This window comes from Lynx canadensis, chromosome F2 (assembly GCF_007474595.2).
Source record: "Lynx canadensis isolate LIC74 chromosome F2, mLynCan4.pri.v2, whole genome shotgun sequence".
NCBI lineage: Eukaryota > Metazoa > Chordata > Mammalia > Carnivora > Felidae > Lynx > Lynx canadensis.
In genome coordinates this window covers 42154592-42167498 of record NC_044320.2, presented here as the reverse complement: position 1 = coordinate 42167498, position 12907 = coordinate 42154592, and the positions used below count along the sequence as shown (strand labels likewise).

The window sequence follows — 12907 nt, the reverse complement described above, 5'->3', positions numbered from 1 at the left end:
CATCCCATATTATATTTATTTTGGTAAAACTGAACTAAGCAGGTCCTCCACAATTCTTCCCAAACACAAATCTTAAATATGAGCTGAATTTTTTTTTTTTTTAAAGAAAGAAAGCGTGAGTAGGGGAGGGGCAGTGAGCTGTGCTGACAGCAGCAAGCTGGATGTGGCATTTGAACTCACCAACCGTAAGATCATAACCTGAGCTGAAGTCAGATGCTCAACCCACTGACACACGCAGGTGCCCTTGAGCTGAATTTCTTAAACCAGTGTTGACAGAATACAGACCCACAGGATGTTAACAGTATATGCACATGTACACAGACACACACACACACACACACACACACACACACACACACACACACAGTATTTTGCAGGCAATCCATTTGGGAAAAGCTAGATTAGACTATAGTAAAGCAAGTTTCTATTTATCCAGGAACTTTCAGAACTTTTACTATACTAATGTGCACAGTTAAGTTCCATCAGGGGAGACTTTTCCAAACTTATCTGACCAAAAACACTTTTTAAAGGCAAGCCTATTAAAGGTTTCTGGAATTGTGTCCACAACATATACTAGATTTTGGAAAATATGATGGGAGAGATTTTTTTAAGTTTATTTATTTTGAGAGAGAGAGAGAGAGAGAGAGAGAGAACGAGAGCACGTGAGTAGGAAAGGGGCAGAGAGAGATGGAGACAGAGAATCCCAAGCAGGCTCCACGTGGTCAGTGCAGAGCCCGACGCAGGGCTCAAACTCACAAACCATGAGATCATGACCTGAGCCAAAATCAAGAATCAGAGGCTTAACAGACTAAGCTACCCAGGTGCCCCAGGAGAAATTCTTAATTAGATTTTAACAATAAGATTTGAGAGAAATAGATACTTAGTATCTATGATGGATCCAAAATACCCTAGTGTAATAAACTTTGCAATCACCCCAAAAGCACAATATCCAAAACACAATGAGTAAATGCTCAATTAAATGACAGAAGGTAAATATCTGATTAAGAGACTAATAAAATTTGACTGCCCTGAGTGTCCCTGGCAAGATAACTCAATGTAAAAAATTATATAAAAGATGAAGGCTCTGTAAGTAGTATTTTTCTCTAAGTTGCCAAGTTACAGAGTATTCACAAATTAATGATGTTTAATAGATTTAAAAAGAGTTCAGTAAATTCTACTCTAAAACACCTATCTTTTTTAGAAATCAAAACCTTGCATTTATAGTGGAGTAAGGACACAGGAAAAAAAAAAACACTATTCTAAGTTCAAACTTCCAAAAACCATTTCAAGATATTTTTGAATGCAAGTGATTTTTTTTAACTTATGACAAAAGTCTATAAATTTAAAAAATACCAAATACATACATATACATTTATGTACACTTACCATTGTGTCAGAGTTAAGAATTTGTCTCATAAATTCCAAAAATGAAGATGCAAGTTCACCTGTGTCCTTACTAAATGTGCTGACCACTCGTTTCAGTAAACTATGCAGAGCATTACTGTTTTTCCTCAAAGAACTGTAAATAAAGAGAGAATATGTCTCAAAATTTGAACATATAAATCTAGTATGAGAAATAAATGATCTCCAGTTCAGACAGAACAAAATTCAATCCATCATTTAAAAAATGTTTTGGTGTGCCTATGTACACACACCATTTAACAAAGCAATATCTACAGATACCTTCTTTTAAAAATAAGCTTCAAGCCCCCCATAAAAAAAGAAAAAATTTCCCCCAAATAATAAAGATATAAAACTTAGCAAAAGAAACTCCAAATTCCCTATTTTTTATACTTTTTATAGCCTGAGGATTTCTCTAATACAAGGAGGTTATAGCTGTCTCAGAAGCCTGACCAGAAAGCCTGCTTTATGTAATAATTATTATGTAAATTATTTAATAATAATAATAATTATTACTATAATTTGACAGAAGAAAATCAAGGGTATAGACTGGGGGTCTCCAAACTTTTTATGTAAAGAACCTAATGGTACATATTTTATGCTTTGCTGGCTAAATAAAAACGCAGTCTGTTTCTCTCTATACACAACACCAGTGTCAGTCACTACTCAACTCATTTGTGTAGTGGGAAAACAGACATAAACAGCACATAAATGCTGGCTATGCTCCAACAGAACTGTATTTATAAACACTCGTGGTCAGCTGAATTTGGCCTGTGGCCCATAGTTTGCCAATTCCTGATATAGGTAGATTTAAGTATAACAATCAACCATATCCAAGTCCTGCTAAAATTATTCTATACAATTACACAGCTCTTTGTTGATCAAAAGAGAATTTCAAGGACAAAGTATTCTAATATTCAATTGTGCCCTTTGAGTTGTAACAATTCAAAATTAATCAAAATGAAAATAAGATTATATTAACACTAAACATGCAGTGTTTACATTTGAAAAATATAACTCAGATGGATTCTGAGATGCCATCATAGAAGACTTTGGTAAAACAATACAAAAGGGAAAGATAAAGACTCCTGCTCTTGAGAACTTTATAAAATACTGGAATGGACAAGGCACAACAAACAGGAATGAGATTAAATACAAAGATAATATGATTAATGGAAAAAGAATGGATATAAACTGGACTACACCAATTACTAGTCTCTACATATAACCTTAAGCAAATACTTCCATGATCTATTAAAATCTGGGGTCCACTACATACCTATTAGAATATCTAAACTTTTAAGCTGGTATTTTTATTGCTCAACTTTTTTTTTTAAGTTTATCTTTTTATTTATTTTGAGAGAGAGCAAGTAGGGAAGGGGCAGAGAGAGAGGGACACAGAATCCCAAGCAGGCTCTGAGCTGTCAGCATAGAGCCTGACGCAGGGCTCGAACTCACGAACTGTGAGATCATGACTTGAGACGAAGTCAAGAGTCAGATGCTTAACCAACTGAGCCACCCAGCTGCCCCTGTTGCTCAGCCTTTAAAGAAGTTGTCTATAAAAAGGTAGTACACTGATGGAACTGTTCTATATGCAACTGTGGCAATAAACACATGACTCTATACATTTGTCAAAATCCACACAACTGTACAACATGAAACATGAATAAGGTTACAAGGAAAGAGAGAAAGCTAGAATCAACATCTAATATTAGAGTCAAAATGTCAGTATGGACTCATTTAAAAAAATACATACAAAGTGATGAATCACAGGAATCTACCCCCAAAACCAAGAGCATACTATATATACCGTACATTAGCCAACTTGACAATAAATTATATTTTAAAGAAAAAAAAGGAGGAGGAAGGCACTTCAATCAACCAGAGCAATGAAGCAAGCTGGATCCTGTCTGCCTCCACTTGTTACAAACAGCCAAGCACCACGCTCAGGAATAGAAGGGCTATTCTCCTTTGGGATATCTGATGCTGATGGCTGTTACTGAGCACAGAACCCAGTGGGAACCTGATGGCCATCCCTAGGAGCCCTCTGAGTAAGTGCCAGCTCCATGGCTCCTAAGGGTGAACGAAGACAGAGTCAGAAACACAGTAACAGAGAGGAAATCGCTGCAGCCAAGACCAAAGTGCGTTCAACATTTCCATCCAATGGGAACGTGATCAATGTAGAATAGAGATATTTAACTTTATTTCCCTTAGGCCCAGCAAAGAGGCCAGCTCCCCACTAATACATCTGGCCCAGCCTCCATACAAACAGCTCTCAGCAGGACCCCTTCTGATGCCCTAGGGCTCTGGATGTCCATGTAGTCCTAAAACCAAAAGGCCAGGGCCCCTTTGGCTCAACCTGTCCCACAGTCACAAGGGCTGGTCCACATTTGACATACGCAAGCCAGAGATAGTACTCTGAAAGACTGAATTTGTATGGACCCTGAGATGAACTCTGATGGATAATAAAGCAAAGTCATGAAAGTTGAAAAAAAATAATAAATAAAAACAATACATACATACAAATAAATAGATACAAAAAGAAATGTAGACATATATATGCATGAGTTAGGACACAGGCATATATTTCCTAGCTCTATCCAATAAGAAGAAACAAAATCAGTGACACAAGCTGAGCAACAAAATGAATAATAATAGTATCAGATTATCATACAAAGAGAAAAAAAATAATGTCCATAAATTCATACTTATATCCCTGAATAAGTAAATAAATGAAGAGAAAGTGGTAATTCTTCTTTATAGAAGGATAATTAATAAATTAAAAAGGAATAAGAGAGAGGCACCTGCGTGGCTCAGTCGGTTAAGCTTCCTGACTTTGGCTCAGATCATGATCTCACAATTCCTGAGTTTGAGACCCATGTTGGGCTCTGTGCTGACAGCTTACAGCCTGCAGTCTGCTTCAGATTCTGTGTCTCCCTCTCTCTCTGACCCTTGCCCGCTCATTCTCTTTTGCTCTCTCAAAAATAAACAACCATTGGGGTACCTGGGTGGCTCAGTCGGTTAAGTGTCTGACTTCGGCTCAGGTCATGATCTCACGGTTTGTGAGTTCAAGCCCCGCATCGGGCTCTGTGCTGACAGCTCAGAGCCTGGAGCCTGTTTCAGATTCTGTGTCTCCTTTTCTCTCTCTCCCTCCCCGTCTCAAGCTCTGTCTCTCTCTCTCTCAAAAATAATAAACATTAAAAATTTTAAAAATAAAAAATAAACCATCAAAAAAAAATTAAAAAAGGATTAAGAGAAATAGGAAACCAGCATTGGGATACCACAGTAAAACCTGCCACATGCCTAGATTCACTGATGAATACTAAAATTAGTGGACAAAAGGGTTTTTGTTTGTTTTTAATAATACTTTTAAATGTTTATCTATTTTGAGAGAGAGAGAGAGAGAGAGAGAGAGAGAGAGAGAGAGAGAGTATAAGCAGGGAGGGGCAGAGAGAGAGGGAAAGACAGAAAATCCCAAGCAAGCTCTGCACTGTCAGTGTAGAGTGCGACCCACGGATTGAACTCACGAACTGTGAGATCATGACCTGAGTGGAAGCTGGATGCTCAACCTACTGACTAAAGTTTTACACAGAAATAAGATCCTATATTTGCACAATGGAAATATATTCTCCAAAATATTTAATTAAAAATGGAAAATTATTAAGTTTACAGTGCAGAATCCTGACAGAGAGCACCTCAGTCAAGTGATCAAAGTGGATATCATCAGAAATATATCAAGCATTTCCTAATATGGTGCACTAAAAGAGGTATTTCTCTCTGTGTAATCTTCTCAATAAAGCATAATCTCAATCTAATTATGAGAAAACATCAGACAAAGCTAAATTGAGGAAATTCTACAAAATAACTAACAAGTACTCTCCAAAAATGTCATGGTCATGAAAAACAAGGCTACAGGACACAAAGGATACATTACAACTAAAAGCAATGTAGGATCCTGTCTTGGATCTTTTTTTTTTTTTTTTAATTTTTTTTTTTTTTAACGTTTATTTATTTTTGAGACAGAGAGAGACAGAGCATGAATGGGGGGAGGGTCAGAGAGAGAGGGAGACACAGAATCGGAAGCAAGTTCCAGGCTCCGAGCTGTCAGCACAGAGCCCGACGCGGGGCTTGAACTTGTGAACCACAAGATCATGACCTGAGCCGAAGTCAGACATTTAACCGACTGAGCCACCCAGGCGCCCCTGTCTTGGATCTTAAAACAGAAAAAAAACATTAACAGAAAAACTATAAAATCTAAATAAATTTTGTATTTTAGTTAATAGTATTATGCCAAGGTTAGTTTCTCAGTTTTGATAAATATTCAGTGGTTACATAAGACATTAACATAGGGGTAAGGTGGACAAAAGGCATATCTGAACTCTGTACTATTATTTTTGTAATTCTTCTGAAAGTACAAATACCTCAAAAAAGAAAATTTTTTGTGACGTGCTTCAGGGTTGTTGTTAGAACTATGTAAAAAGCATAATAGTGACCTGCTCATAAGAAAAAAAAAGGCAGATAAAAAACCAGATCATTCTTTGCCTCTGCTCAAAATCTTACAATGGCCCTTATAATAACCCTAAAGGCCCTTGATCTGCTGCCCCCCACCTTCCTCCCAGGTTACTTCTCCAACCTATGCCCTATCATTTTTCTCCTTGCTCTCTTACTCCAAAGATAGCCACCGTGACCTCATGACTGTTTCTCAGACACATTAAGCATGCTATTTGTGATTGTTCTCCCCCAGGATATTAACATGTTTCACTCTTCACCTTTGGGTCTTGGTCTTTGTTCAAGGGTCACCTTCTCAGTGAGGACTTCCCTGATCATCTCCCCGTATTTCAAATGACAACTCCTACCCTCACTCTGGCACTCACCAGCAGCTTGAACTGCTCTATTTAATGTTTTTCTGTAATATACTATGTATTTTATTTACTCAATCTTTAGTACCTAGAACAGTATGTGGCCCAGAAGAGGCATTCAATAAGTATTTGTGGACTAAATGAATCCAGTGTCCATTTTTATTCTTTCATAGAGCCTACTATGTACCAGGTTTCTAAATGCTGGGGGACTGAAGTCAAGAAGACACAGTCCCTTTCTTAGGGTAGCTTATATTCAAATAAACAATAAATCTACATAATGCAGTGTCAAACAGTATAAATACAGTGAAAAATATAAAGGGGGATAAGGAATGGGGACTCAAAAGATAGACTTATTTTAGTGTTTTGTTGTTGTTGTTGTTGTTTTACTTTAAGTAGGCTCCACGCCCAACATGGGGCTTGAACTCATGACCGTGAGATTAGGAGTCACATGCTTGGGGTGCCTGTGTGGCTCAGTCAGTCAAGCGTCTGACTTCGGCTCAGGTCATGATCTTGTGGTCCATGAGTTTGAGCCCCACATCGGGCTCTGTGCTGACAGCTCGGAGCCTGGAGCCTGCTTCAGATTCTGTGTCTCCCTCTCTCTCTGCCCCTCCCCTGTTTGTGCCTGGTTTCTCTCTCAAAAATAAATAAACATTAAAAAAAAAAAAAAAAACCTCACATGCTCTACCAACTAAGCCAGTCAGGCACCCCAGGATAGACTATTTTAGACAGGTATTTTGACAGGAAAAATATTTATACAGCTACATGAGTGAAGTGAGAAATAAGTCTTATAAGGATCTAGAAGAAAAACATTTTAGGAAAACAAAACAAAACAAAAAAGTCTGGAGGTAGAAATGAGCTTGACAGGTAGCAAAACTGAGGATAAAAAAGCTATAAGGTTAAGTCAAAGAGATGAGCAAAGGCCAGATTGTATACAGCCTTAAAGAACATTATAGAATTTGGATTTTACTGCAGTGTAATAGGAAACCACTGGAAACATTTCAGCAGAACAACAAATGTATCTGTTTTAAGTTTAAAAAATCAGTCTGAATGCTCAGAAAATAGATTTTAGGGGGACAACAGTGGAAGCAAGAAGTAGACTGGAGGCTACTGAAATGAGTCATGCACGAAATGACAGTGAACTGGACAAGGGTGGTAACTACAGAGTGGACAAAAGTGATCAAATTAGGGATAAATTTTGGAGGTATAATCCACTGGACTTACTGATAGGTTGCACGTAGGAAGTAAGGAAAAGAGAGAAATCAAGATCTTGGTGTTTTGTGTGGACAGTTAACGTGATAACACTTACTGGGATGAACAAGACAGAAACGTGTTTGAGAGCAAGAATTTCAAGAGCTCTGCTTTAAATCTGTTCAGTTTGAGATGTCCAATAGAAAGTCAAGCACAGACATCAAATGGATGGGTTATTTGGAGCTTAGCAGAAAAATCAGAGCTAAAGGGAGAAACTGGAATAGATTAAGACAACTTAGGAAAAGATTACCAATAGAAAAAAGACCAGAAACAGGAATCCAGCAAAATTAAACATATCACACATAATACTATGAGAGCTTAGGAATGGAGGAATCAAGGAAAGTTTTTTGGCTTTCCTGGAGATGGAGAGTAGAAGATGAGCTTTAAGGATATAGAGTAAATACCCAGGCAATAGGAAAAGGGGCATTCCAGAGTAAAATGTAAAGATTATGGTGAGAGACTAAGAAGGGGGGGGTAGGAGGAAATGGAAAACTTGGATTTTCAGCAGGTGCCACCAACTGAAAGAGAATATAAAAGAGGAGACAGGTTTTTCAGGAGAAGGAAGTGGAGAAGGTAGGAGCCAGCACCAAAGAGCATTTGGAACGTAAATTTTCAACCAATGTTACAAGAATTAACGAGAGGCACAAACATGTTTCCTCCTCCTTTCTGTCTCATACTCCTACAAGCTTCTACAAATGTCCAAGCAAATCTACATAACATCCAGCTACCTTCCTAGAGAAGAAAAAGATGAGGGCATGGACAGAGAGACTGAAGCAGAAATTACACTTGAGGTTTACATCATCTCAAATTAATTTTATCTCAGCCACTTCTCTACAGAATAAAAAACACAGAATCAGCACAGAGTATCACAGCACCATCACAGCACCATCACTTCTGTTTGTTTGTTGTTTAAGTAGGCTCCACACCAATGTGGGGCTTGAACTCACAACCCTGAGAAAAAGAGCTGCATGCTCTACTGACTCAGCCAGTCACACACCCTACACCAACCATCACTTTTAAAGGACTACAGGTAAATGTATCAACAAAACAAAAACAGTGTGAATTAATATCCCTGGAACAGTAAGATTCACTTCTTAAATACTGTAAGATGTCCACATTAATTTGTCTATCTATTCAATTTATATTTTAATGCTGAAGATTGGATTACTAGCACACTTCACTACTAAAAAATCCTTTCCATAAATACAAATTTCTCCACATGAAAGAAATCATATCTTCAGCCTTCTACAACAGCAATGAGTTAACTAATTTGGGGAGGGATGATAGAGTGAAAAGTTAAATCCAAGAATATATTAAATTAGATAAAGCATTACCTTTTTAAATGAAATAATCCATAATCATGCTCTGCAAGAAACATCATTGTTCTGACACATGTCAGTAAACAGCTATAACTGCTCTCAGAGTTAGCTAGCATAGCCAGTAGACAGTCACAGATTGAGGCCATCAATTCTTTGTTTGGTAGAGAATTGGAGAGCTGCTCCAGTTCAGAAATAGAACCTTCAGAAGAGTTTGGCAAAATAAGCGCAATGTCCTGTGAGGGTGGAGAGGAGTAGGGAAAAATTTTCTTTCGTTATTATCACCATCGATTAACATTTTTATTTCAGAAACACACAGCAACTAATACTTAGTAATTATCTCATCAAAACATTGTCACCTTCCTACACCAAATATAAATTCAAACACATTAAGAACAATGGCGTCATTTTGCTCTTCTATAAAAGGTAATTCAAGGATATACACTTAAAGAAACAAAGACAAATATTTTACTTTACAATATTTTTTTTTTTAATTTTTTTTTCAACGTTTTTTTATTTTTATTTTTGGGACAGAGAGAGACAGAGCATGAACGGGGGAGGGGCAGAGAGAGAGGGAGACACAGAATCGGAAGCAGGCTCCAGGCTCTGAGCCATCAGCCCAGAGCCTGACGCGGGGCTCGAACTCACGGACCGCGAGATCGTGACCTGGCTGAAGTCGGACGCTTAACCGACTGCGCCACCCAGGCGCCCCTACTTTACAATATTTTTACTTTAAAAGAATATCTCTTTTTAAGCTTACACTTATTTATTTGTTTGTTTGTCTGGCTCTATGCCCAACGTGGGGCTTGAACTCATGATCCCAAGATCAAGATTTGCCTACTCTACTGAATGAGCCAGCCAGGTGCTCCTACACATTTTTCCTTCTGTACTGCACTGAGTGTAGTTTCTATCTTCAAGTGGTTACATTCTTTTGGTACTAAAAGATTTTAAATCATGTGTTATTGATTCATTTGAATATCTTTTTAATTTATAAAGAAATCATTCAATGAAATAAATTTTTTAAATGTTTATTTAGTTTGAGAGAGAGAGAGAATGCATGTGCAGGAGAGGGGCAGAGACAGAGAGAAGGATAGAGAATCCCAAGCAGGCTCTGACTGAGCCACCTAGGTGCCCCCAGTGAAATAAATTTTAATGAACATATTGGAATTTAAAACATCACAAAAAGAAATGGATGGAGCAAATAAACATTTAAGCACTGTCTTTCAACTAAATATTTTATTTTCCTCTAGTTTTTATATACTTTTAAAATTCACGTTTTTCAGCACTAAGCAAGTTTAACCAACAATAACTAAAAACTCTCACCACTCTTTTTATAGAAGTAAATAAAGTAGATCTTACAGAAACATTTTTAGGGATGCCTCATTGCCTTTAATCACTTCAACATACTGTAAACTAGTATTCAACATGGGTTACAACCAAAAAACAAAGTTTGAATCAGAAGGCAAATATAGTAAGATGAGGCCAAGAATGAGGTTTACGTGATCAGGGCAGCTATGGTGCTATGGTGTCATTCAGATTAGTCATAAAACCTGACCTGGGTTATGTAACAAACACCAGTCAAATGGACACTTTAGGGTATAAGGACTTAAAATATCCTCTCTGCCAGGTCCAAAACTATATTCTACCAGGTCCTCTTTTTGTGAAAACAAGTCACACCAAAAATGCTCCTTCTTAGGTGTTAAATGTAACCAAACTGGATTTTTGTCAGCTGAATAAAGATAATCTTCCAACATGGGATCCTATTAAAAATATTCTGCCTGGGGGCACCTGGGTGGCTCAGCTGATTAAGAATCCAACTCCTGATTTTGGCTCAGGTCACAATCTCAGAGTTCGTGAGATCAAGATCCCCATCAGACTGCACTAACAGTATAGAGCTTTGCTTGGGATTCTTTCTCTCCCTCTCTCTCTCTGCCCCTCACCCTGCTTGTGCACACGTGTGCACTGTCTCTCTAAGTAAGTAAATAAATATTAAAAAATATACATTCTGCCTGAAAAAAATCACATCTGATTAGACAGGAGCATTATGATAAGCTAAAGTACCATTAGGTATAGAAATCTTAAAAAATCTCAATCACAATGAGCTTTAAAAGTTAAAACAATTTTCATTAACTCATGGAATTATAAACTGGAAGTCAATAATATACAAAGGTAGAAATACTACTACTTTTGGTCAACATCTGTAAGGAGAGTAGTCGGAAACACACTAAAGCTGTAGTAGTCTATGATACCTTCAAAAGTTGTCCTAACAAAAAAACACATGGTATTAATTCAACCAATCACAAAGCTATAAAATTCAAGAATGAATCTGTGTATAAGTGGAATGAAAATGAACATGCTGGACATAACCAACCCCAACGAATATAGTGGCACATAAAGTAACTATCCAATGATGCAATCTCATAAAGAGCTCTTCAGAGAAACCTGTGAAGTACAAACCCAAAGAAAGCTATGAAGCACCAAACCATTTTATTATTGGTTCACTGGTCAAACAAGATCTCCCCCAACAACAGTAGGAATAATAAAACAGATGAGATCTCTGTGTTGACAGACAAGATTTATATCAAGGGAAGCTTTGGAACCATATACAAAAAATGAATTTATAAAATAACTATAAATACCTGATCACAGAGAGACTGCAAAATGGATGTGATATATTCAACACATTGTTGGCGAATAACACTGTCTCCAGGAGACCGCACCAAAGCTAACAGATCCTGGAATATCTCTGCATATCTTTCATCACCTTTAATAGTTCCATTAATTAGATGCAAAATAGCTAATTTACAAGCTTTATGTGAAGCCAGAGCATCAAGAAGAGCAAGCAACCTGGTGGTTTGGCTAGTGTACTGTTTTTCTTTATCTTCTGAAGTGCTGAAATAAAATCAATACATTTAGTAAACAAAATTCTTAACTTTAAGGTATTATTTAACTAATATTTATTTTCCAACACATATCATCTTACACAAATCTTGTATAAAATATTTCAATCCTTGGATATGATGACTTCTCTGGAATTTTACAATTATTATAAAATTTTATAAATTCAGATTTCAATATGTATTTTTTTAAATCAGAGTACTTTATAGTTCACCTTTTAAACACCCAAAATCAAGACCTTCAGGGTATCTTGCATGTGAAATAAAGTTTTCCAATTAAAAACAATCTACATATATTCATATACATACACAAATGTGTATGTATATCTGTGTATATGTGTACACACACACATATATATATGCATATATATATATATATACACACACACACACACATATATTATCTGAGCATTCTAAACCCTGGTTTCCACATTCTAAGTGAAAAAAAATGTATGTGTCAAAAATAATTTGAGGAAAAAATGTTTAATACCTTTGCAAGTCTTCTACAATCAAATCCAACACAGTTCTCATAATCAGAAGTGCAGTTGGTGAGGCAAGATCACACAATTGAACACAAATACGCCGTAACATATGTTGAATGGGCTGGCAGGTTGTGCCAGAGAAAGAGCGAACTATTTCTTGGAGCAACTTTGCTTGAACATGAAGGTGCATGCTCCACAATTTTCGGGTGTTGAGTGCCACTGATATATCATGTGGCTCAATAACCTGTTAAAAAAGTATATTGTGTGTGTACATAGATTTTCTTTAATATTTATTTATAGTCACAAAAATTGTTCAGGAAGAACTGTTACGAAAAGAACACATGCTTAAAACATTTTTCTATTATACAATTAAACATTTGCTTGAATTCAATTCATCTAGAAAATCTTATTGTTCTCAGGTTAGCAGTCAGTAGAACAGAGTCCATTGGTGAACCAACCTAGTTAATGGCAAATTCTAACACATGAAAAAGGGGAAAAAAAGGATTTAAAAATAACAAAAGTACAAGTATACATAACAGCATAATAAAATTCACATTAACAAAAATTTATTAAAATGTTGCCCCCCATATTTCTTTAATGACCAACTTGCTTCAGTTTTATCTCACCCTCATCCGGTTATTTTATGTCTTTTTTAGGGGAAGGGGATGAGGGTTGTGGGTTTGGTTTTTTTTTTTTAACAAAAT

General features: G+C 36.7%; 1 protein-coding gene across 3 annotated transcripts in view; it reads right to left on the bottom strand.

The window, feature by feature from the left end:
• The window catches only part of VIRMA (vir like m6A methyltransferase associated), a 60298-nt gene that overhangs the window by 11648 nt on the left and 35743 nt on the right, over window positions 1-12907 (bottom strand). For all 3 annotated transcript variants that reach the window (XM_030303868.1, XM_030303866.1, XM_030303867.1), the window contains 4 exons: window positions 12212-12447; window positions 11464-11716; window positions 8843-9060; window positions 1387-1519 (listed from right to left, as the gene is read on the bottom strand). In XM_030303868.1, coding sequence (XP_030159728.1) covers window positions 1387-1519; window positions 8843-9060; window positions 11464-11716; window positions 12212-12447 — 840 coding nt within the window. The remainder of the gene's footprint in view (window positions 1-1386; window positions 1520-8842; window positions 9061-11463; window positions 11717-12211; window positions 12448-12907) is intronic.